The sequence below is a fragment of the Dendropsophus ebraccatus genome, chromosome 1 (assembly GCF_027789765.1).
Source record: "Dendropsophus ebraccatus isolate aDenEbr1 chromosome 1, aDenEbr1.pat, whole genome shotgun sequence".
Classification (NCBI taxonomy): domain Eukaryota; kingdom Metazoa; phylum Chordata; class Amphibia; order Anura; family Hylidae; genus Dendropsophus; species Dendropsophus ebraccatus.
Genome location: NC_091454.1, coordinates 31,933,343 through 31,954,324, shown reverse-complemented (window position 1 = coordinate 31,954,324; position 20,982 = coordinate 31,933,343). Strand labels below are relative to the sequence as shown.

Genomic DNA, 20,982 nt, shown 5'->3' with positions numbered 1-20,982 from the left:
ATGGAGGTTACCCAGCTCTCCCCTAATCCTGTATGTCAGTGTAATGGAGGTCATCCAGCTCTCCCCTAATCCTCTATGTCAGTATAATGGAGGTCACCCAGCTCTCCCAGTATCCTGTATGTCAGTGTAATGGAGGTAACCCAGCTTTCCCAGATTCCTGTATGTCAGTGTAATGGAGGTCACCCAGCTCACCCAGTATCCTGTATGTCAGTGTAATGGAGGTCATCCAGCTCTCCCCTAATCCTGTATGTCAGTATAATGGAGGTCATCCAGCTTTCCCAGCATCCTGTATGTCAGTGTAATGAAGGTTACCCAGCTCTCCCCTAATCCTGTATGTCAGTGTAATGGAGGTCATCCAGCTCTCCCCTAATCCTCTATGTCAGTATAATGGAGGTCACCCAGCTCTCCCAGTATCCTGTATGTCAGTGTAATGGAGGTAACCCAGCTTTCCCAGAATCTTGTATGTCAGTGTAATGGAGGTCACCCAGCTCACCCAGTATCCTGTATGTCAGTGTAATGGAGGTCACCCAGCTTTCCCAGCATCCTGTATGTCAGTGTAATGGAGGTCACCCAGCTTTCCCAGCACCCTGTATGTCAGTGTAATGGAGGTCATCCAGCTTTCCCAGCACCCTGTATGTCAATGTAATGGAGGTCATCCAGCTTTCCCAGCATCCTGTATGTCAATGTAATGGAGGTCATTCACCTTTCCCAGCATCCTGTATGTCAATGTAATGGAGGTCATCCACCTTTCCCAGCATCCTGTATGTCAATATAATGGAGGTCACCAGCTTTCCCAGCATCCTGTATGTCAATGTATAATGGAGGTCACCTTATAGGTGGGAAAAGGTGTAGGAAGTTTCTGCAAGTGCGGAGCCTGAGATGTTTGTCTCACAGGTTCTAAAGAGATTAAACGTAGCTGCAAGAAATCATCATGGAGGTCTGGGCCGGATGAAGAGGAACCAGGTACATAGATCCACGGTATAAAAGAGCAGAAGTACAAGGTACATAGATCCACGATATAAAAGAGCAGATGTACCAGGTACATAGATCCACAGTATAAAAGAGCAGGTGTACCAGATGTACTAGGAAATAGCTTATGTAGTGTGAGGATGCTAAATCCAAGTGGATCTATGTACCTGGTCCATCTGCTCGCTTGGTAAGTGGATCTATGTACCTGGTACATTACTCTGATTTAGCATGCTTACACTGAATAAGCTAATTCCAAGCAAGCAGATGTACCGGGTACATAGATCCACTTGGATATTAGCATCCTCACACTGAATAAGATATTTCCAAGTGCGGGGATGGACAAGGTACATAGATTCACTTGGATTTAGCATTCTCACACTGAATTAGCTATTTCCAAGTGAATCTATGTACCTGGTACATCTGCTGGCTTGGAATTAGCTTATTCAGTGTGAGCATGCTAAATCCAAGTAATGTACCAGGTACATAGATCCACTTTCCAAGCGAGCAGATGGACCAGGTACATAGATTCACTTGGATTTAGCATCCTCACACTACATAAGCTATTTCCAAGAGAATCTATGTAACCTGTAGATCCCCTCATTCGGAAATAGCTTATTCAGTGTGAATAGATGGACCAGGTACGTAGATCCACTTAGAAATAGCTTATTCAGTGTGAGGATGCTAAATCCAAGTGAATCTATGTACCTGGTCCATCTGCTCGCTTGGTAAGTGGATCTATGTACCTGGTACATTACTTGGGTTTAGCATGCTTACACTGAATAAGCTAATTCCAAGCCAGCAGATGTACCAGGTACATAGATCCACTGTCCAAGCGAGCAGATGTACCAGGTACATAGATCCACTTGGATTTACCATCCTCACACTGATTAAGCTATTTCCAAGTGAGGGAATGCACAGCATACATAGATTCACTTGGATTTAGACATGACCATAGGGTAGATGCTATTTCCAATACAGCAGCACTGACAGAGAGGTGTAAAGGACCTTTGGTAAAGGACCTTTGATGATGTCATGCCCATGTGACCAGTGTGGGAGGAGCTATCTTCCTCTGCGGGACTTTCTGTGAGGCAGCAGGGTACAGGATCTGCAGGAGGTAAACCACATTGAGGGCACTGTTCTGCAGGTTCAGGGTGTGTGGGTGCGATGTTCTGCAGGGTCAGGGGTGTGTGGGTGCACTGTTATGCAATGTTCTGCAGGTTCAGGGTGTGTGGGTGCGATGTTCTGCAGGTTCAGGGGTGTGTGGGTGCACTGTTATGCAATGTTCTGCAGGTTCAGGGGTGTGTGGGTGCACTGTTATGCAATGTTCTGCAGGGTCAGGTGTGTGTGGGTGCACTGTTATGCGATGTTCTGCAGGGTCAGGAGTGTCAGGGTGCACTGTTATGCGATGTTCTGCAGGGTCAGTGTGTGTGAGTGCACTGTTATGAGATGTTCTACAGGGTCAGGAGTGTCTGGGCGCACTGTTATGCAATGTTCTGCAGAGTCAGGGGTGTGTGGGTGCAATGTTCTGCGGGGTCAGGCGTGTGTGGGTGCACTGTTATGCGATGTTCTGCAGGGTCAGTGTGTGTGGGTGCACTGTTATGCAATGCTCTGCAGGGTCATGGGTGTGTGGGTGCGATGTTCTGCGGGGTCAGGTGTGTGTTGGTGCACTGTTATGCGATGCTCTGCAGGGTCAGGCATGTGTGGGTGCGTTGTTCTGCGGGGTCAGGTGTGTGTTGGTGCACTGTTATGCGATGTTCTGCAGGGTCAGTGTGTGTGGGTGCACTGTTATGCGATGCTCTGCAGGGTCATGGGTGTGTGGGTGCGATGTTCTGCAGGGTCAGGCGTGTGTGGGTGCACTGTTATGCGATGTTCTGCAGGGTCAGGAGTGTCTGGGTGCACTGTTATGCGATGTTCTGCAGGGTCAGGGGTGTGTGAGTGCACTGTTATGTGATTGGGAGAGCGGCCTCTTGTGCCTGCAGCCACAAGAGTGCGGGAAAGAGGTGGCGCACGCCTCAGGTGAGTATAAGTGTTTTTTTTTTTCTGCAGCACACAGGGGAGTCTATATATAACTGGGGGTAGCACACAGGGGTCTATATACTACTGGGGGGAGCACACAGGGGGTCTATATACTACTGGGGGGAGCACACAGGGGTCTATATACTACTGGGGGGAGCACACAGGGGGTCTATATACTACTGGGGGGAGCACACAGGGGGTCTATATATAACTGGGGGGAGCACACAGGGGTCTATATACTACTGGGGGGAGCACACAGGGGGTCTATATACTACTGGGGGGAGCACACAGGGGTCTATATACTACTGGGGGGAGCACACAGGGGGTCTATATACTACTGGGGGGAGCACACAGGGGGCTATATATAATTGGGGGCAGCACACAGGGGGCTATATATAATTGGGGGCAGCACACAGGGGGCTATATATAATTGGGGGCAGCACACAGGGGGTCTATATATAACTGGGGGCAGCACACAGGGGGGTCTATATATAACTGGGGGCAGCACACAGGGGGTCTATATATAACTGGGGGCAGCACACAGGGGGTCTATATATAACTGGGGGAGCACACAAAGGGTGTATATATATAACTGGGTGCAGAACACAGGGGGTCTATATATAACTGGGGGCAGCACACAGGGGGTCTATATATAACTGGGGGAAGCACACAGGGATCTATATACTACTGGGGGCAGCACGCAGGGGTCTATATACTACTGGGGGCTGCCCACAAGGGGTCTATATACTACTGGGGGCAGCACACAGCAGTCTATACTATATTGGGGCTGCACAGAGGGGCCTTACTACTATACTGGGGCACAGGGACACCTTAAAAGTATGGGAGCACAGACAGGTGTAACTTCTATATAGGGGCACAGAGGGGGGTAACTACTGTATGTGTTGGGGGCTAATATGTTTCTCTGGCAGATTCTGGAGAGAAGATTTACAGCCTGGGGAGAAATCAAGGTGGCCCAGGCTGGATGGAGAGAAAAAGAAAAAGTGTAATGGTGTGTTTACACAGGCAGATTTATCTGACAGATTTTGGAAGCCAAAGACAGGAATGGATTTAAAGAGATGAGAAATCTCAGTCTTTCCTTTATGACCTGTTCCCTGTTTATGATCTGTTACTGGCTTTGGCTTCAAAAATCTAACAGATAAATCTGCCTGTGTAAACGCACCATTAGACTGAGATCAGAGAAGACGCCACCTGTGAGTCACTGGATGTAACTGCGCTCTGTTATAGGCTTGTAGTGATAGGGGTCATGGTGTGGCGGTATTATGTAATGGTATCATTGCTACCATGTGTATTGGGGCTCTTAATACAGTGTGCGGGCACTTTCAGGGCATTATACTGTGTAGGGAGCACCGATTCTGAGCTAGGGAGCTAAGTTCAAGGGGGGGGGGGCAAACTGAAAGGAGAAGTCCACCAAAATTTTTATTAAAGTATGGTATTGCCCCCCAAAAGTTATACAAATCCCCAATATACACTTATTACGGGAAATGCTTATAAAGTGCTTTTTTTCCCTGCACTTACTACTGCACAAGGCTTCACTTCCTGGATAACATGGTGATGTCACTTCCTGGATAACATGGTGATGTCACTTCCTGGATAACATGGTGATGTCACTTCCTGGATAACATGGTGATGTCACTTCCTGGATAACATGGTGATGTCACTTCCTGGATAACATGGTGATGTCACGCCCCGACTCCCAGAGCTGTGCGGGCTGTGGCTGCTGGAGAGGATGATGGCAGAGGGACACTGAGGGACACAGGGCACTGGAGGGACACTGAGCATCCCCCTGCCATCATCCTCTCCAGCAGCCACAGCCGCACAGCTCTGGGAGTCGGGTCGTGACATCACCATTTTATCCAGGAAGTGACATCACCATGTTATCCAGGAAGTGAAGCCTTGATGCAGTAGTAAGTGCAGGGAAAAAAAGCACTTTATAAGCATTTCCCGTAATAAGTGTATATTGGTGATTTGTATAAGTTTTGGGGGGCAATACAATACTTAAATAAAAATTTTCGCCGGACTTCTCCTTGAATCTTTGCCCCGGGTGCAGGAAAAGCTAGCTACACCTCTAGTGCAAATATATGTGTGTGTGTATGTGTGTGTATCTAATCTGCCCTGTATGTACAGCACATGTGCCCTGTATAAGTATGGAGTGATCTCAGTAGCTGAGCCCAGTCTGTGCCCAGGGTTGCCAGCTACTATCTGTCACCAGTGACTGGCATTCTGTTGTATTATTAGCGCCCCCACAGCCTGGACACACATTCACCTTTCTGGGGAAGATAGAAAATCCCTAGATGCCATAGTTATAGCCGCACACTGTAATAATACCATAAGGATTAGTGTACACTACTTACATTATTAGTGCAGTGTACTGTAATACCATACGAATCAGTATACACTACTTAGGCTGGGTTCACACTACGTTTATGCAATCCGTTTTTTGAAAAAAAACTGATGAAAAAAACGGATGCATTTGCGTGCATCTGTTTTGATCCGTTTTTCCATTGACTTCCATTGTAAAAAAAACCGGATCAAAACAGATCCATTTTCTTTAACGGACACAAAAGTAGTGTCAGCTACGTTTTTGTGTCCGTCAAAAAAAACGGATCCGTTTTGATCCGTTTTTTTTTACAATGGAAGTCAATGGAAAAACGGATCAAAAGGGATGCACACAAATGCATTCTTTTTTTGCAAAAAACGGATTGCAAAAACGCAGTGTGAACCCAGCCTTACATTATTAGTGCGGTGTACTGTAAAAAGATGTAAAAAAAAAAAAATGAATCCACTGTATAAAAAATGCAAATCATACGTTCGGAAATGTCGCGCAGAGACAATGCGGCAGACTCCAATTGAAGTTTCACCTGGTCCCATTTACTCAATGATTTTCTCCAGCTCAATTGTTCTGGGACGACAGATTGAGCTTGAGAATATCAATGGGACAGATGGAACTCCAAGCAAAGTCCGCCACACGGCCTAAATTGAAATTTTTGAGCGTATTCGTGAGACTGTAGAAACTATATATATCTATAGAATTATCTGAACTAAACAAAAACTACATTACTTTTCCTGCATGGTGAACGCCATAAAAAGCATATATCCGTGCAATATATTCACTATTGGTATATATGTGCTGTATATTGCTGCTAGTATATATCTATGTATGTATCAGGGGCGTAGCTAGGGGTTCAGCCTAGGGGGGGCGAGTGAGTCTCAGTGGGCCCCCAACCAATTATGTTAGCCATAGGGAACCTCAGTAGATGACAATGCTTTCTGAATAATAAAGGGTATTTTCTGCTACATTATTCATAGTGAACAGGGATTGGTGGGAAAAGACTCCCTGAATGTAACACACCGTGCCACCTGAATGTAGTGGTGTCACACATGGCATCCTGAGAATATAGGTGTCACACACCAGGCCCCTCGGGTATAATGATGGCGCACATTGTGCTTTAGGTATAATAGTGGAATATACAGCGCTACAGACTTCAGGAACAGAGAAAATTATGCAGCACAGGAGCCGCCATATACTGATCCTGCCACATACGCCTCCCCCAAACCATGACAGCAACAGTCACAGCGCCATATACTGATCCTGCCACATACGCTTCCCCTGTCACAGCACCATATACTGATCCTACCACATACACTTCCCCTGTCACAGTGCCATATACTGATCCTACCACATACACTTCCCCTGTCACAGTGCCATATACTGATCCTGCCACATACACTTCCCCTGTCACAGCACCATATACTGATCCTACCACATACACTTTCCCTGTCACAGTGCCATATACTGATCCTACCACATACACTTCCCCTGTCACAGTGCCATATACTGATCCTGCCACATGACAGCAACAGTCACAGCGCCATATACTGACAAGACCCAGTGCAAGGATCCAATACAATAGGGAGGCAAAGCAGTGGTTTCATGGGGACTAGTCTGTACATAATAAACAGATCATAAGTGTTCACCAACCTGTGGGTCAGAAGCTGTGGCAGAACTACAACTCCCATCATGCCCTGACTGCTGTAGTTTTGGAGCAGCTGGTGACCCACAGGTTGGGGAATAATATGGGAAGTGCTGTGTATAGAGGAGCAGTGCAGGGATATGGGGCAGTGTTATATGGTGCTGACCTCTGACCTAGCTGACCTCCCTCTCCCAGCACTCCCAGTCTTCCTACACCTTCAGGATGACACCAGACAGCAGCCCCAGCAGTCAGACAGGGAAGAGGTCACATGGTGAGGAGGAGGTCGGAGCCTCTGTAGTCCGAGTGGAAGGTCCTAGCAGGTCAGCTTCAGGGCAGAGGAACGATCCTGCTGTGGGTGAGGGGATATTTACACTGTCTTCCTGGGAGGGGGAGAGAGTTGGAGGACATGAGAGAAGGTATGGGAGCAGGGAGGGGCCAACAGGAGTACAGGAGCCTGTAGTAAAAAATCTTTTAAAGAGATTGAAAATGCGCCCCCTTTAACTTACCACTAGATGGCGCCCTAGGCCATCGCCTACCCTGGCCTACCCTTTGTCCCGGCCCTGGCGTCGCGCACAATTATGGATTCCCGTCCGTCTCTGTCTCAGGCCGCAGCCCAATAGCAGCTTCACCCCAGTACTTGGAGCCATGATCAACAGCGTCCGCTCTGTAACCATTACAGCGTCTGTAAGATGAGGAGGAGGAAGGAGCAATATCATCCTCCCAGCAGGAAGTCAGATCTCAGGTCACACTATATACATATATACATGGGAAGCAGGTATATGGGCACGGGCAGAGGGACATCTACACCCAGAGACTATACAAAGTATTCACCACATGGATCCTAATCTGCTCATAGATAATCTTCAAGAATGGCTGCAAACTCTGGATGTTTCCATTCACTGCCAGCAAGCACAGACCTTAAAGGGGTATTTAACTCAGACTTTTCATATATTGCTGCCCATGGTAAAACTAACAATTCCTTCCATACTTGTTATTATCTCTTCAGTCTCCTCCCCCCCCCCCCCATTCTCAGCTGCTGCTTTCTGCTGAAGACACAAAAATCTGTGTGTGAGCCTCTCTGTCTCCCCCCTCCCTTCTGAGACAGATGATGTAAAAAAGCCCCTAGCAGGCTGTATCTGCAACATTGTAGCTTCTTTGCAATACTGGGAGGGTTAATCTGAGGTCAAGTTGCTGATGAACTCACTGTGATTATCCCTCCCAGCATTACAAAGAAGCTACAATGTTGCAGATACAGCCTGCCAGGGACTTGTTTACATCAGCTGTCTCAGAAGGGAGGGGTGAGGAGGGGGAGATGGAGAGAAAAGCTCACACACAGATTTTTGTGTTTTCAGCAGAAAGAAGCAGATCAGAACTGGGGGAAGGAGACTGACTAGATAATAACAAGTATGGAAGGAATTGTTAGTCTCACCATGCGCAGCAACATTTCAGAAATTATGTATGAGTGGAGTACCCCTTTAAAGACAGAAAATATATTGAAAACAATAGAGATAACAAAGCTACTGCAGTAAGTGAATATAAATAGATATAAAATAATACAACTGAGAGAATGAACAGCGACATCTCACACTAACCTCTTGAACGCGTCCTCGGTGTCCTTGCGAAACCAAACCTAATCCATGCGTCGTCAAGCATGATAGAAACGCGAGTGATCACGTGACATGCTGGGACCAAACACATTTCAGGCCGGTGGGCGCGCAACGGAGAAGCCGCCATGTTTACTGAGGGCATGGTAGCGGCCCTTTTGCGCGATGACGTTACTGGCTTCAGTTTTGCGTTCCACATCTCGTTTTCGCTCGGGCTGCGGTAACTTCCGGGAAGTGAATGGATTTTGAATAGTGTAACCGCCAAAATGGAGGAGGAGGACAGTACAGCGGCTGGTGTGTGGTGAGCGGCGGTGCTGTGTACCGGGAGGCGGCAGCGGCTTCTTCTGGAGTGCTGGGAGGGACGCTTCGTGTATATAGGTATATCTGCTGTATCCAGCGCCTGGGCTGAGGGAGAGAAGACTGCAGTAGTAGTGAATGCGAGAGACACACAGAGATGTGCGCATATTTAGGCAGACTTTCTACTTTTGAGTGGATTTCCTTGATTTTATGATTTTGTCCTGTGATGTCTCAGAGCTGCAGCTGCGTTACATTGTGTCCCCGGATCCTCAGCACAGGATAGGGCAGTGTCCCCCAGACTACAACTCCCAGCATACCCTGACAGCTGAAGCATGCTGGGGATTGTAGTTCTGCAAAAGGTTGGAAAAAAACTGGGATGTGTGATACATGTAAGACCCCTGCTGCCCCCACTGACTCTGACAATGGGGGGTCCCGTAGCTGAGCAGTTCTCTCCATCAGTCCCGTAGCTGAGTGGTTCTCTCCATCAGTCCCGTAGCTGAGCGGTTCTCTCCGTCGGCCCCGTAGCTGAGCGGTCCTTTGTTGGCGGCCCCGTAGTTGAGGGTTTCTGTCTGTTGACGGTACCGTAGTTGAGCGTTTCTCTCCGTCAGTGCCGTAGCTGAGCGGTTCTCTCCATCGGTCCCATAGCTGAGCAGTTGTCTCCGTCGGTCCCGTAGCTGAGCGGTTGTCACTGTCGTCGGTCCCGTAGCTAAGCAGTTATCTCCGTGGTCGCTCCCATAGCTGAGTGGTTCTCTCCATTGGTCCCGTAGCTGAGCAGTTCTCTCCGTCATCGGTCCCACAGCTGAGCGGTTGTCTCCGTCGTCGGTCCCGTAGCTAAGCAATTATCTCCGTGGTCACTCCCGTAGCTGAGCGGATCTGCAGTGGTGTGTATGGTGGGAGACCTGCGATTCCTTGGAGTCACGCACATCACATACGCTGGGTTGTCCGGCCTTTTACAGCTGATGAGTCGTTCTCGGGGGAGGCTGTATACATTCCCGATTCTCTGGAAGCTATAAAAATAATTAATAATTGGTTTTCTATACAGTGACCTTGTGTTATTTTCTGCAGGATATGCAAGCACCTAGTGATGGGGTGTCAACCCCCCGGAATCTGCGATCGGCACAAGGGAGCAGCCATTTCCACAGCTCGCAGTTTCCTCATGGAAGTTTATCCTCTGCACGGCGACGGTCTACGTCTCAAAGCTTGTCCAAAAGGAAAATCCCCCAGAGCACCCCCCTAGAGGTAGGCCGGCGTCCTGTATGTGCTGACTGCGCACTGTTCTGCTGCCGACGTCCCATAGCATAACTTTCTATATATTGTAACTCCGACAATAAAACCTGAGGGAACATGAGTCAGGGCTTACCATGCTTCCTACCTAATCCGCACGATGGATCAGCATATGCTTTACCATCTTCCAGAATGTTCCGTCCACACTGCAGCTCTTTTACACTGTAAGATGACGTCGCATACAAAAATCTCAATAGAATAACATAATTTACAGAAAGTTTTTGATGACTCAGAACTAATGGCCGAACGATTGTAATTTCAGGAGACTCTCGATCCAGCAAAGGCGGCTTTACTTCTCCGAAAACAATGGACCCTGTACAGCGTGACACCAATGTACATGTTCTCGTACACCAGACTGAAGGAGTACTCCCAGCATCTGTCTGAAATCATCGCCGCTGAGAAACAGATGGGTGTCGTCATTAAGGTGGGCTCAGATCTGAAGCTAGAAGCTACATTCTCGTGTCTCCCTGGACTCAAGGGAAAGGACAGAGATCCTCTCGCTGTGCTCATTCAGGTGAGACTGCAACTAGGTGGGTTGGTGACCATGTCAAGGCTGGAGTTTAATTTGTCCAGCCTGATTTCTGAGTGACTATCCCTGTCCAAATTTAAATAAAGTTGAGAGCCGGCGATAAAGAAGTAATACCAAACAAAAGGCTGGTACCAATCCTTACTCAACTGAGTTAGGAGTGCACTGACGTGCTTTATTGTAAGTACAAATAAGGGTGGGCTCAAAATGGACGAGTAGACTTGTAATCTTCTCATTGGTTGTTCTCCAGAGATAAGGTATAACTGCTGGCATATACATTAGAGTGGTCTTCACATCTGGTTTATATTAACACTTCCATATGTGGTAAGGCACTTTAGTTAATCCAGTATATCCTAGATAGTATCTTCTAGCGGACTGCCAGTATTATCTGTATCTTTGTAACCAGATTGCCTCACAGGATGTAGACTCCATGTGTACAATATATGAATGAGACCATGTAAAGGATTACAATGTTTTCAATATATACTATATGCTTCACAACCAGATCACACAAAGCTTAAAGGGGTTATCTAGGATTAAAAAAAAAACATGGCTGCTTTCCTCCAAAAACAGCGCCCCATTTCCGTGTGTGTGGTGTTACAACAAGGCTCTATTCACTTCAATAGAACTGAGGACAGGTATGGTGCTGTTTCCAGAAGAAAGCAGCTATGTTTTTCTAATTGTGGATAACCTCTTAAAGGAGAGAGGCAAGCAGGGGGGTGCGGGGACATAATAAAGTATACTTACCTGTGCGCTTGCAGCATTGCTTTCCTGATATCAGCCAGTGGCTGGCCTCCTGCAGCATCACATACCCGGCTGGTGGATTGCCCACACAGCCAGTCAGTACTGGGGCAGGACCACCACCATCAACCGGGTACGTGACATTGCAGGAGCCAGGACCATCATGTACAAAGAAACCGGATGAAAGTTACTTCTACCAGCTGCGCAGAAGAGGTGAGAGAGATGCTGCGAGGATATGGGGAAGGTTAAGTATACTGTACATCGTATATTATGTTCCTGCAGCAGATTTTTTAATTTCATGGGATTCTCCTTTAATCTCTTAAGGACGCATGACGTACCGGTACGTCATGCGTCTGCAAGAGGTGTTCAGAGCGGGGCCGCGCAGCGACCGCTGCAATCCCGGGTGCCGCATGTAGCCCGGGACCTCGGCTATTAGCGGGCAGGGTCTGATCGCTGTGCCCGCTAATTCAGTAATCGGATGCAGCTGTCAAAGTTGACAGCTGCATCCGAATACTGTATGCAGCACTTCCCTGGTGTCTAGTGGGGTGGATCGCTCCTCCGGGACGTTGATCCTTCACCTGCCGGGGTCTCCGCCAAAATGGCGCTGATCCCGACTCTGCACTCGGATGCTTAAGGCTGCATCAGCCGAAAGCATCCGAGTGCCGATCTCATTGTTTTTTGCTGTATAAGTATACAGCAAAGATCTCAATGAGAGATCAGTGTACTTATACTAGAAGTCCCCCAGGGGGAATAACCCTAACCCCAGGGGGACTTCTAGTATAAGTGTAAAAAAAAAAAAAAAAAAGTGTTGTTATTAGTAAAAAGTCCCCTCCCCTAATAAAAGTCTGAATCACCCCCCTTTTCCCAGGTTTTAAATAAAAGTAAATAAATAAATAAACATGTTTGTATCGCCGTGTGCGTAATCGCCCGAACTATTAATTAATCACATTCCTGATCTCGCACGGTAAACGGCGTAAGCGCAAAAAAATCCCAAAGTGCAAAATTGCGCATTTTTGGTCGCATCAAATCCAGAAAAAATGTAATAAAAAGCGATCAAAAAGTCGCATATGCGCAATCAAGGTACCGATAGAAAGAACACAACATGGCGCAAAAAATTACACCTGACACAGCCCCATAGACCAAAGGATAAAAACGCTATAAGTATGGGAATGGAGCGATTTTAAGGAACATATACAGTATTTGTTAACAATGGTTTAAATTATTTACAGGCCATCTCGTAATATAAAAGTTATACATGTTATATATCGTTGTAATCGTAACGACTTGAGGAACATGCATAACAAGTCAGTTTTACCCCAGGGCGAATGGCGTACAAACAAATACCCCCCAAATAAAAGAAATGCGTTTTTTTGTTCAATTTCACCACACATTGAATTTTTTTCTGGTTTCGTAGTGTACTTTATGCAAAAATTCAGTCTGTCATTGCAAAGTACAATTAGTGACGCAAAAAATAAGCGCTCATGTGGGTTTCTAGGTGGAAAAATACAAGTGCTATGGCCTTTTATGCACAAGGAGGAAAAAATGAAAATTGGCTCCGTCCTTAAGAGGTTAAAGTTTTATCTGTCATTTCAATTTTTTTTTTTACAAATTTTTAGTACAAGCGATTTTAATAAACTCAGTAATAGGTTTTATTAGGCAAAAAAGCCTCTTTCTGTATGATCAGTGATGAATAGCTGTCCAATTTTACCAATGTAGCAGCGACCTCGGGCAGCTATTGGATAAGTTTGTATATGTGCATGACGATAATGTACATGATCTCACCTCAGTTATTTTCTTTCTCTATAAGATTTCATCCAAACCCTCGCTGTCCACGGCCGACATAGAGGAGCGCGTTGTGTGGACTGGTTTGTTTTGTGCGACGTACATGGAAGACGATATACTGGAGTCCGTACCGGAGACGTTTACTTGCCTTCCGCTCTTCCTGTACAATGGCGCCGAGGCCTACACCGCTATAGTGGGGAAATGGTTCCAGAGGAACTTTGACTGCTGTTTCGGTAGACTGATGATCAGTTCTCAGGACCTTAAGTGGTTGGCGGCCATGTGGATGGGGTGTGAAGTGCAGGGAGATGCGGTCAGTGAGCTGGTCTTTTCTGTCCCGGTGGAGCCTCACATGAACATTTCTTATAAAGTCCAGCTGGAGGATTTTAAAACTTTATGGGAAGATATTCACAAATCCAAGGAGGAGGTGACGGTGAAGGAAGTCGACCATTTATTTCAATGCCTTTACTCACATTTCTTCAGATACTTCAAATTCCACTTATCGGCCACACAGCTGGTGAAGGTGACGGGGTCTGTGGTGTCAGCGCATTGTGAAGGGAAAGTGAAGGTAAGTCCCTGACATTCTAGTTGTGGACACAATGTTGGGATGGCAGAGAGGATCAGCATTTATATCATATTATATAAGGACGAAATCTGAGGCAAAAATCCAGAGCGGGTTTTGTATCAGCGTTCCAGGACAATCTGCTGGGATTTTACAGCCGAACTAGAAATTGGATTTTGTTAGTGTCGCTGTCATGTTAATGTCACTTTTCAGAAACCAATAAGTATCAATAGAACAAGCAATTATAAGAAACTCTTTAATAGATTTTATTAAGCAAAAGAGTTTCCTTCTGTACAGAAAAAAGCTGTTTTCCTCCCCCCCCCCCCCCCCCCACCATTACCCGTGCAGAAGAATCAGGATTTCTGTGTCCGTTATGCTCTATGGAGGGGGGAGGGATCGGGTGAGTGAGAAGGGAGAGGAGAAAAGACAGCCCTGCACAGCACATCATCCTGCAATCTTCTCTCACTAAGATCCCAGATAAGCACTGACCTTTCTGACCTGTGAATCCAGCGTTTTATGTGCCCAGACAGTCTCCAAACTTCACTGCTGCTTCTCTGCTGTCCCTGCTCACTCAACCCCCTCGGTCCCTCCGCCCTCCATAGGTTATAATGGACACAGCAGAACCCATCTTCACTTTGCCTCTTTGTAATGAAGACGACTTTGCCTGGTAATGAGTAAATAAGAAGTGGGGGGGGGGGGAGGTAGGAAAACAGCTTTTTGAGTACAAAAAGAGACTTTTTTGATTAATAAATATTAGAGTTTCTTAAAAATCACTCGTAGTATTGATTTCTGCAAAAAAAATAAAAAATTAATAAATTAACAGCATCGTCCGGCCATCTGCTGTGCCTCTCCTCTCCTGTCAGGGAGCAAAGGATCAGGCATAATTGGGTTCAACTGGCTGATTCTTATGTTCTCTGAGAAATAAGGAGTGTGGCATTAGATTACCCTTCTTCTCTCTATTCAAGTGTATGGAGGAGTGATAGCTGTCAGCCAAATGAGTGATCACCTGGCAGCTATCACTTAAAGGGGTATCACTTTTCACCAAATTTTCCTTCCAAATCAACAGGTGCCAGAGATTTTAATTTACTTCTACTAAACATCTCCAGTCTTCCAGTTCTTATCAGCTGCTGAATGTCCTGCAGGGAGTGGTGTATTCTCTACAGTCTGACACAGTGCTCTCTGCTGCCACCTCTGTCCATGTCAGGAACTGTCCAGAGCAGCAGCAAATCCCCATAGAAAACCTCTCCTGCTCTGGACAGTTCCTGACATGGACAGGTGGGTGGCAGCAGAGAGCGCTGTGTCAGACTGGAGAGAATACACCATGTCCTGCAGGATATACAGCAGCTGATACTGTACGTACTGAAAGACTGGACATTTTTAACATAAGTAAATTACTAATCTATATAACTTTCTGGCACCAGCTGTTTGAAAGTGAGAACATTTTGGTGAACAACCCCTTGAAAACGGGTTCTCCAGGATCAGAAAAGGCACAGGTATTCCTTTGAAAGAAATACAATTCAGCTCTATTCACTTCAATAGAACTGCGCTGCAAAACCCCCACACCCAACCTGAGGATAGGAGAGGCGCTTTTTCTGGAAAAAAGCGGACATGTTTTTCTTAGCCTGTATATACAGAGCCTTTAAAGGGGTATTCAACCCAAAATCTTTTTTGCAGTGTTAAATAGCCCACCCCTAGCTCATTATATTGCTCAAAGCAAGTAATTACCTGTTTTGAGCCGTTTTGGAGCTATTCCTGCCTATTCACCCCCTCAGTAGTCACAAAATGAGCTAACTGGAGTCCAGGCCGACACGCTCCTTCCTCCTGGCCCCCACCTTTGGAGTCGGGATCACGTGTCCTCCTCTCTCTTCAATGGGATGACACGCCCGCTCCCTCGGCTAGCTCTGTGACAGGGAAGCAGCGTGTGTGAAGAGAGCACTGCAGCCGGCCGACCTGTGTGTCATCAGGTCATGCCGCTTCCTGGGCAGTGTAGTGACCTGTGACCTCTGTCTGGCCATGTGCGCCCTCCCCTTGCAGCGTCCCTGCCTCTGCTGTAAGCTGGATGATTCTTCTCTCTCCTCTGTCTAGCTCTGTATCCTCCCTCCCATCTACCTCTCTCCCTACCTTTAATATATCAGGTCACACAGTTTCTGATTTGGACTCATAGCAGCTTGCTGGGACCTGTAGTTCTACAGAAGCTCTGTGACCTGATATACTGTGTAGAACTACAGGTCCCAGCAAGCTGCTATCCATCCACATCGCAATATATCATGTCACAGAGCTTCTGTAGAACTACAGGTCCCAGCAAGCAGCAGAAAGTAATGCATGATGGGAAATGTAGTTTCTTGGCCAGCACCATCTTGCATGTATATATATCGGCTTTTAGAAAAAACTTTTTCTCAGAAACGGCAGCAGCTAGAAAGACGGGAGAGGGCTCAAAATACTCGGGGATTTGGCGAGTAAGACCAACTAGGTTTGGGAACATTTCATTTTTTTAGCTCTTGGGGGGAATACCCCTTTAAGGCTGTGTATATACTGTGTTTATAAGGAATCTAACAGCATTCGAGGACTGTAACCTGCTGTTATGTTCCTTTAGAGCGGGGATGCTGAGGATGAGGGTAGTTCTCTGACCTTCATCCTCGGCACCACTTCCACTTTATCTTCATTTTAATCAAGTGGTTTGGTTTGGTGGGAGTGAGTTACACACACGTCCTCTTGATAAGTCAGACCAGAGAGCCGTTCTCTAGGAGCCCACGACAGACGCTTATCCCCTGTCCTCAGGATAATGGCTGAGTGTGTGATCGGATGGGGCTGAAAGGAGCGGTGGTCAGACACGCTGCGGGTCTGGATGGACATAGCTGAGCACTGTTCTTCTCCTTTATTCGGCCCATAGAGATGACCATAGCAGCAGTGCAAACGTCACACCAGGGGCACCATAGGACCTTCCTCCTTGAAATGATTGAGGGTCCTAGCAGTCACCGGGGGATGGGGTGGGGATTGTGTATGTTACATCCATTCGGCTTTATAATAACTCATCTTCTTTGTTTTTCTTCTCCCTAGTTCCTGAATAAGGATTACCTTATCCGAGTGCTGGGATTCATCACCGAGCTGGCCATCAATAAAATCAATTACTGAACCCCCTCCAGCGGACATGCCCATGTCCTCGCTGCTTCTTCCCATTCTCTGACATCGGCCGTGAGAGCCTAGGGCTTATGTATGGAAGCTTCCGGTGTCATCCGTAACAACAAGCAGCAGCCGGTGATGACACATGTTGCAAGGTTATAGATGTTTGTTGACACATGTTGCAAGGTTATAGATGTTTGTTGACACATGTTGCAAGGTTATAGATGTTTGTTGACACATGTTGCAAGGTTATAGATGTTTGTTGACACATGTTGCAAGGTTATAGATGTTTGTATGCATATGTTTTTTTAATAAACTGTTTATTTAAGAAAGTTTTCCATTTATGTGAGACAACAGACATAAAGCAGCAAGTAGAAGTCAACACGGTCCATATGCAGAGAGATCCATTAGCTGACAATAATACAAGATATTGCGTGCATAATCAGATCTAAGATCTAATCAGATCTTCATGGCAGGAACTGGTGCAGTTGTCAAGAGTTACAGAAATATTCTATGAAACCTTTATCAGAAACAAAAGTAAGAAAGGAAAAACCCAGAGTAGAACAGAAAGGGTCTGCAATATAACGTAGAAATAACATAAAACATAAACCTACAGCGTTGCACAAGCGTACAGAAGGCAGACCGGAAGTTCGGCAGCAGCGTCAGCTGACTCGTTGACTGGCGCCAAATTCAAATGCTCAGCACTACTTAAAGGGGTTGTCCAGCGAAAAAAAAAAATTCTTTCAAATCAACTGGTGTCGATATATATTTATATATATAGATTTGTAATTTACTTCTATTTAAAAATCTCAAGTCTTCCCATACTTATAAGCTATTATAAGTCCTGCAGGAAGTGTTGTTTATTTACATTGAGAAACTGGTCTCTGCTGACATCTCTGTCCGAGTCAGGCACTGTCCTGAGCAGGAGAGGTTTCCTCTGGGGATTTGCTACTGTTTTGGACAGTTCCGATCTCAGCCAGAGATGTCAGCAGAGAGCACTGTGTCTGAATGTAAATAAACAACATTTCTTGCAGGACATACAGCAGCTAATAAGTATGGGAAGACTAAATAGAAGTAAATTACAAATTCATAAAACTTTCTGACACCAGTTGATTTGAAAGAATTTTTTTTTCCTGAATGTCTAAATTAACCCCTACTGCTACTACTTCTGGTACTGCCTCCCCAGCCCACAAATCTTTATCTCCACCCAAAAAACGCAAATATGTCATTTGTGATTCTGAATCTGAGGAAGAAAAGGAAGCCTCTGAGGAGGGTGAGATTCCTGCTGAACCTGCTCCCAGGGCCGCTTCTGCCATGTGCACATACCTAAGGGTATGTGCACACTGAGCAATTCTCGAGGAATTGAAGCAGAATGCACGTGGAATTTAAGCCCCCATTGACTTCTATAGGATTCCTCTAGCAGAATCCCCAAAGATTCCTCTTCAATTCCTCGCGTATAACCCGCGGCGTATTCCGTCGCTCGTCCCCGCACGCGGCGGCGCGCATTTTCGCCTGTGCCATAGACACTATTCTATGCACGGGCGGATTACGCGTTGCGCCGAAAGAAGAGACATGTCTTGCTTTCCCTCAGCTGTTCATCACAGGCCAGGGTAGGCAATGGCCTAGGGTGACACCTCCTGCTGAATTACAGGGGGCGCAATGTATCCTCAAATAAAAATCCTCCCACCCGACCTGACACGCAGTAGCATCCCTTTCCAGTTCTGCCCCACAGCTGCTGAAGGCTCCAGCCCCGCAGCGGCAGAACCTGCTGCTTCTGATTAATGTCACATGACATCCGGAGCCAATAAGGAGAGGGGAGAAGTGCAGGGACAAGTGTAGTTACAAATGCCCCAAACCCCCCCCCCCCTCCTGACAGAGACAGATGAGGACTGTGCCATCCTCCATTGCTACTGCTGTGTGGGTGAGTGGGTGTGTTAGTGCTCATGTGTGGCTGAGATAGGATAACAACTCCCAGCATGCTCCTGTGTGGCTGTGGTAGAACTTCAGCTTCCAGCATGCTCCTGTGTGGCAGAGGTAGAACTACAACTCCCAGCATGCTCTTGTGTGACAGAGGTAGAACTACAGCTCCTAGCATGCTCCTGTGTGACAGAGGTAGAACTACAGCTTCCAGCATGCTCATGTGTGGCTGTGGTAATACTACAGCTTCCAGCATGATCCTGTTTGGCTGTGGTAGAACAACAACTGTCAGCATGCTCCTGTGTGGCTGTGGTAGAACTACCACTCCCAGCATGCTCATGTGGCTTTGATAGAACTACAGCTCTCAGCATGATCCTGTGTGGCTGTGGTAGAACTACAACTCCATCATCCTAAGCCACCCCCAATGCTCCTCCCTCAGACCAGAGACAGATGAGAAGTATGATCCTCCACTTCACCTTCTCCTCCCTCCTGGGCAGAGACAGTGTCATCCTCCAGCAGCAACAGTACCCTGCGGACCAGATATAGCAGCAGCAGCATATAGTCCGGCCCTCCACCGCTCTGAGGGACAGTGAACTGGCCCCCTGTGTAAAAAAGTTTGGGGACCCTTCTGTAGTGTGAGCCCGCAGTGATGTTGTGTCGGAGGATTGGCCGGTCACTTGCTAGATGGTGAGGTGTTACTCCACTCCGGTGAGATGTTATACCGTGACGCCAGTGCCAGTTGGACACACAGGTGTGATGGCACGTCTGCTTTTATTTTACAAGGCCGGTTGTACCTTTTTCCCCTGTGGTCAGTGTATTTTTTGTCTCCTAAGGTGGGAGAGCAGTGGGAGCAGGAGACAATGTGAATTGGCACAGAGACCATTTTTCTTCACTTCCTGGATTTCTATCAGCTACCAGTGTGGCAGAACCGCACAGATACGGTAATACATTGTATAGACACATCTATATAACTTTTAATGTACTTTTAATAGAAAACAAGTTTTTCTTATCTGGAATTCCCCTTTAAAGTGACAGGGACACTTTATATGAGGCTTCTCACGAACATAAAGAACCCACAATATGGCTGGGTTTGACCAAAATTGACTTTATTAATAAAGAAAAAATGTCATATGACTAATGAAGCCAATTGCTCCAACATTATAAAATAGGATTCATTTGCACTAACACAATGTATAGCATCTAGACACGTGCTACTTCAGGACACGCAGGAAACCACTAATCCCAGGAGGCCGTTGAGGTCATTGTTGTACAATGGATGGACGGCCACAGGTTTCAGATCACTGATTTTCTACACAGTCTAGACTTTACGTCCTCTTTAGGATATAATATGCATATTTTGAAGACTAAGCATGATTTTTCATTGTTCTGTAATTTAAAGTGCTTGCTCATTTCCTTTGTCATGTAACACGGTCTGGTGCCAGTCACATGCCTGTGAAAGTCGCTTTCAACATCATAAGCAATGTCATATTTTTCATTTGGGTATCGGGTTAAAGAACTTCTACATTTTGAGCTTTCTTTGTTTTTCTTTGTACATACAGTATTTTATATTAAATATAAAAAAAAATATATTCCAATGCTAGAATTTTCACAATTTGGACAAAAATATTAGATGTACTCTATGGAGAGAAAAAAACAGACACATCCACAATGCTTATGACTGACCATTTGCTTCTCAGCAACATTTACTACTAACATCCGGAGTTAGTTACATTTTGATCAAAGTGCATAAGCCCACACACCACGTCCAGGTTACTGATAAAGTGTAGGTCGCTAACTTGGCGCAGTCCCACGCAGGGACCACCAACACAATACACAAAAACCTATATTAGGGTCTCTGACCAGTAATAAGCAAATAGGGTTCACTCTATAGATCCAAAACCAAAGAAAAACCCTAAATAGATATAAACCACATACCAAAATTAATTTAACAAAATATCAATCCTTTATTAATATATGAATCCCAAACCTATCCCATAAAAACAACATATACACATAAGACACTTAAAAGACATGGTGCAGGGGATCACAAAAATCTATATCATCTTGAAATACACCAGCAATAAAGAAAAGGGACAAGAAAAACTATGATAATTTACATAAATAATGGGATTTCAAATGGCTTAAATCAAGTATCTAAAGTTCTATGTGCAACCT

General features: G+C 46.1%; 1 protein-coding gene across 2 annotated transcripts; it reads left to right on the top strand.

Annotated features, from left to right (window-relative positions):
- The first annotated feature begins 2,020 nt into the window (after window positions 1–2,020).
- On the top strand, window positions 2,021–17,178 carry LOC138773056 (centromere protein L-like). Of its 2 annotated transcripts, none has more exons than XM_069953977.1 (5): window positions 2,021–2,083; window positions 9,944–10,117; window positions 10,425–10,676; window positions 13,237–13,776; window positions 16,828–17,178. In XM_069953977.1, exons 2-5 carry the CDS (start codon window positions 9,947–9,949, stop codon window positions 16,900–16,902), a joined length of 1,038 nt encoding a protein of 345 aa, XP_069810078.1. In that variant the 5' UTR covers window positions 2,021–2,083; window positions 9,944–9,946; the 3' UTR covers window positions 16,903–17,178. The 2 variants fall into 2 exon arrangements, with proteins under 2 accessions (XP_069810078.1, XP_069810085.1); XM_069953984.1 differs by lacking the exon at window positions 2,021–2,083 and adding an exon at window positions 7,258–7,297.
- The last annotated feature ends 3,804 nt before the right edge of the window (window positions 17,179–20,982 follow it).

Coding starts and splice junctions, on each gene's coding strand:
- LOC138773056 (XM_069953977.1), top strand. CDS start 9,947: ATGCAAGCACCTAGTGATGGGGTGTCAACCCCCCGGAATCTGCGATCG. Junction 10,677..13,236: donor CTCTCGCTGTGCTCATTCAG/GTGAGACTGCAA, acceptor TTTCTCTATAAG/ATTTCATCCAAACCCTCGCT. Junction 13,777..16,827: donor ATTGTGAAGGGAAAGTGAAG/GTAAGTCCCTGA, acceptor TCTTCTCCCTAG/TTCCTGAATAAGGATTACCT.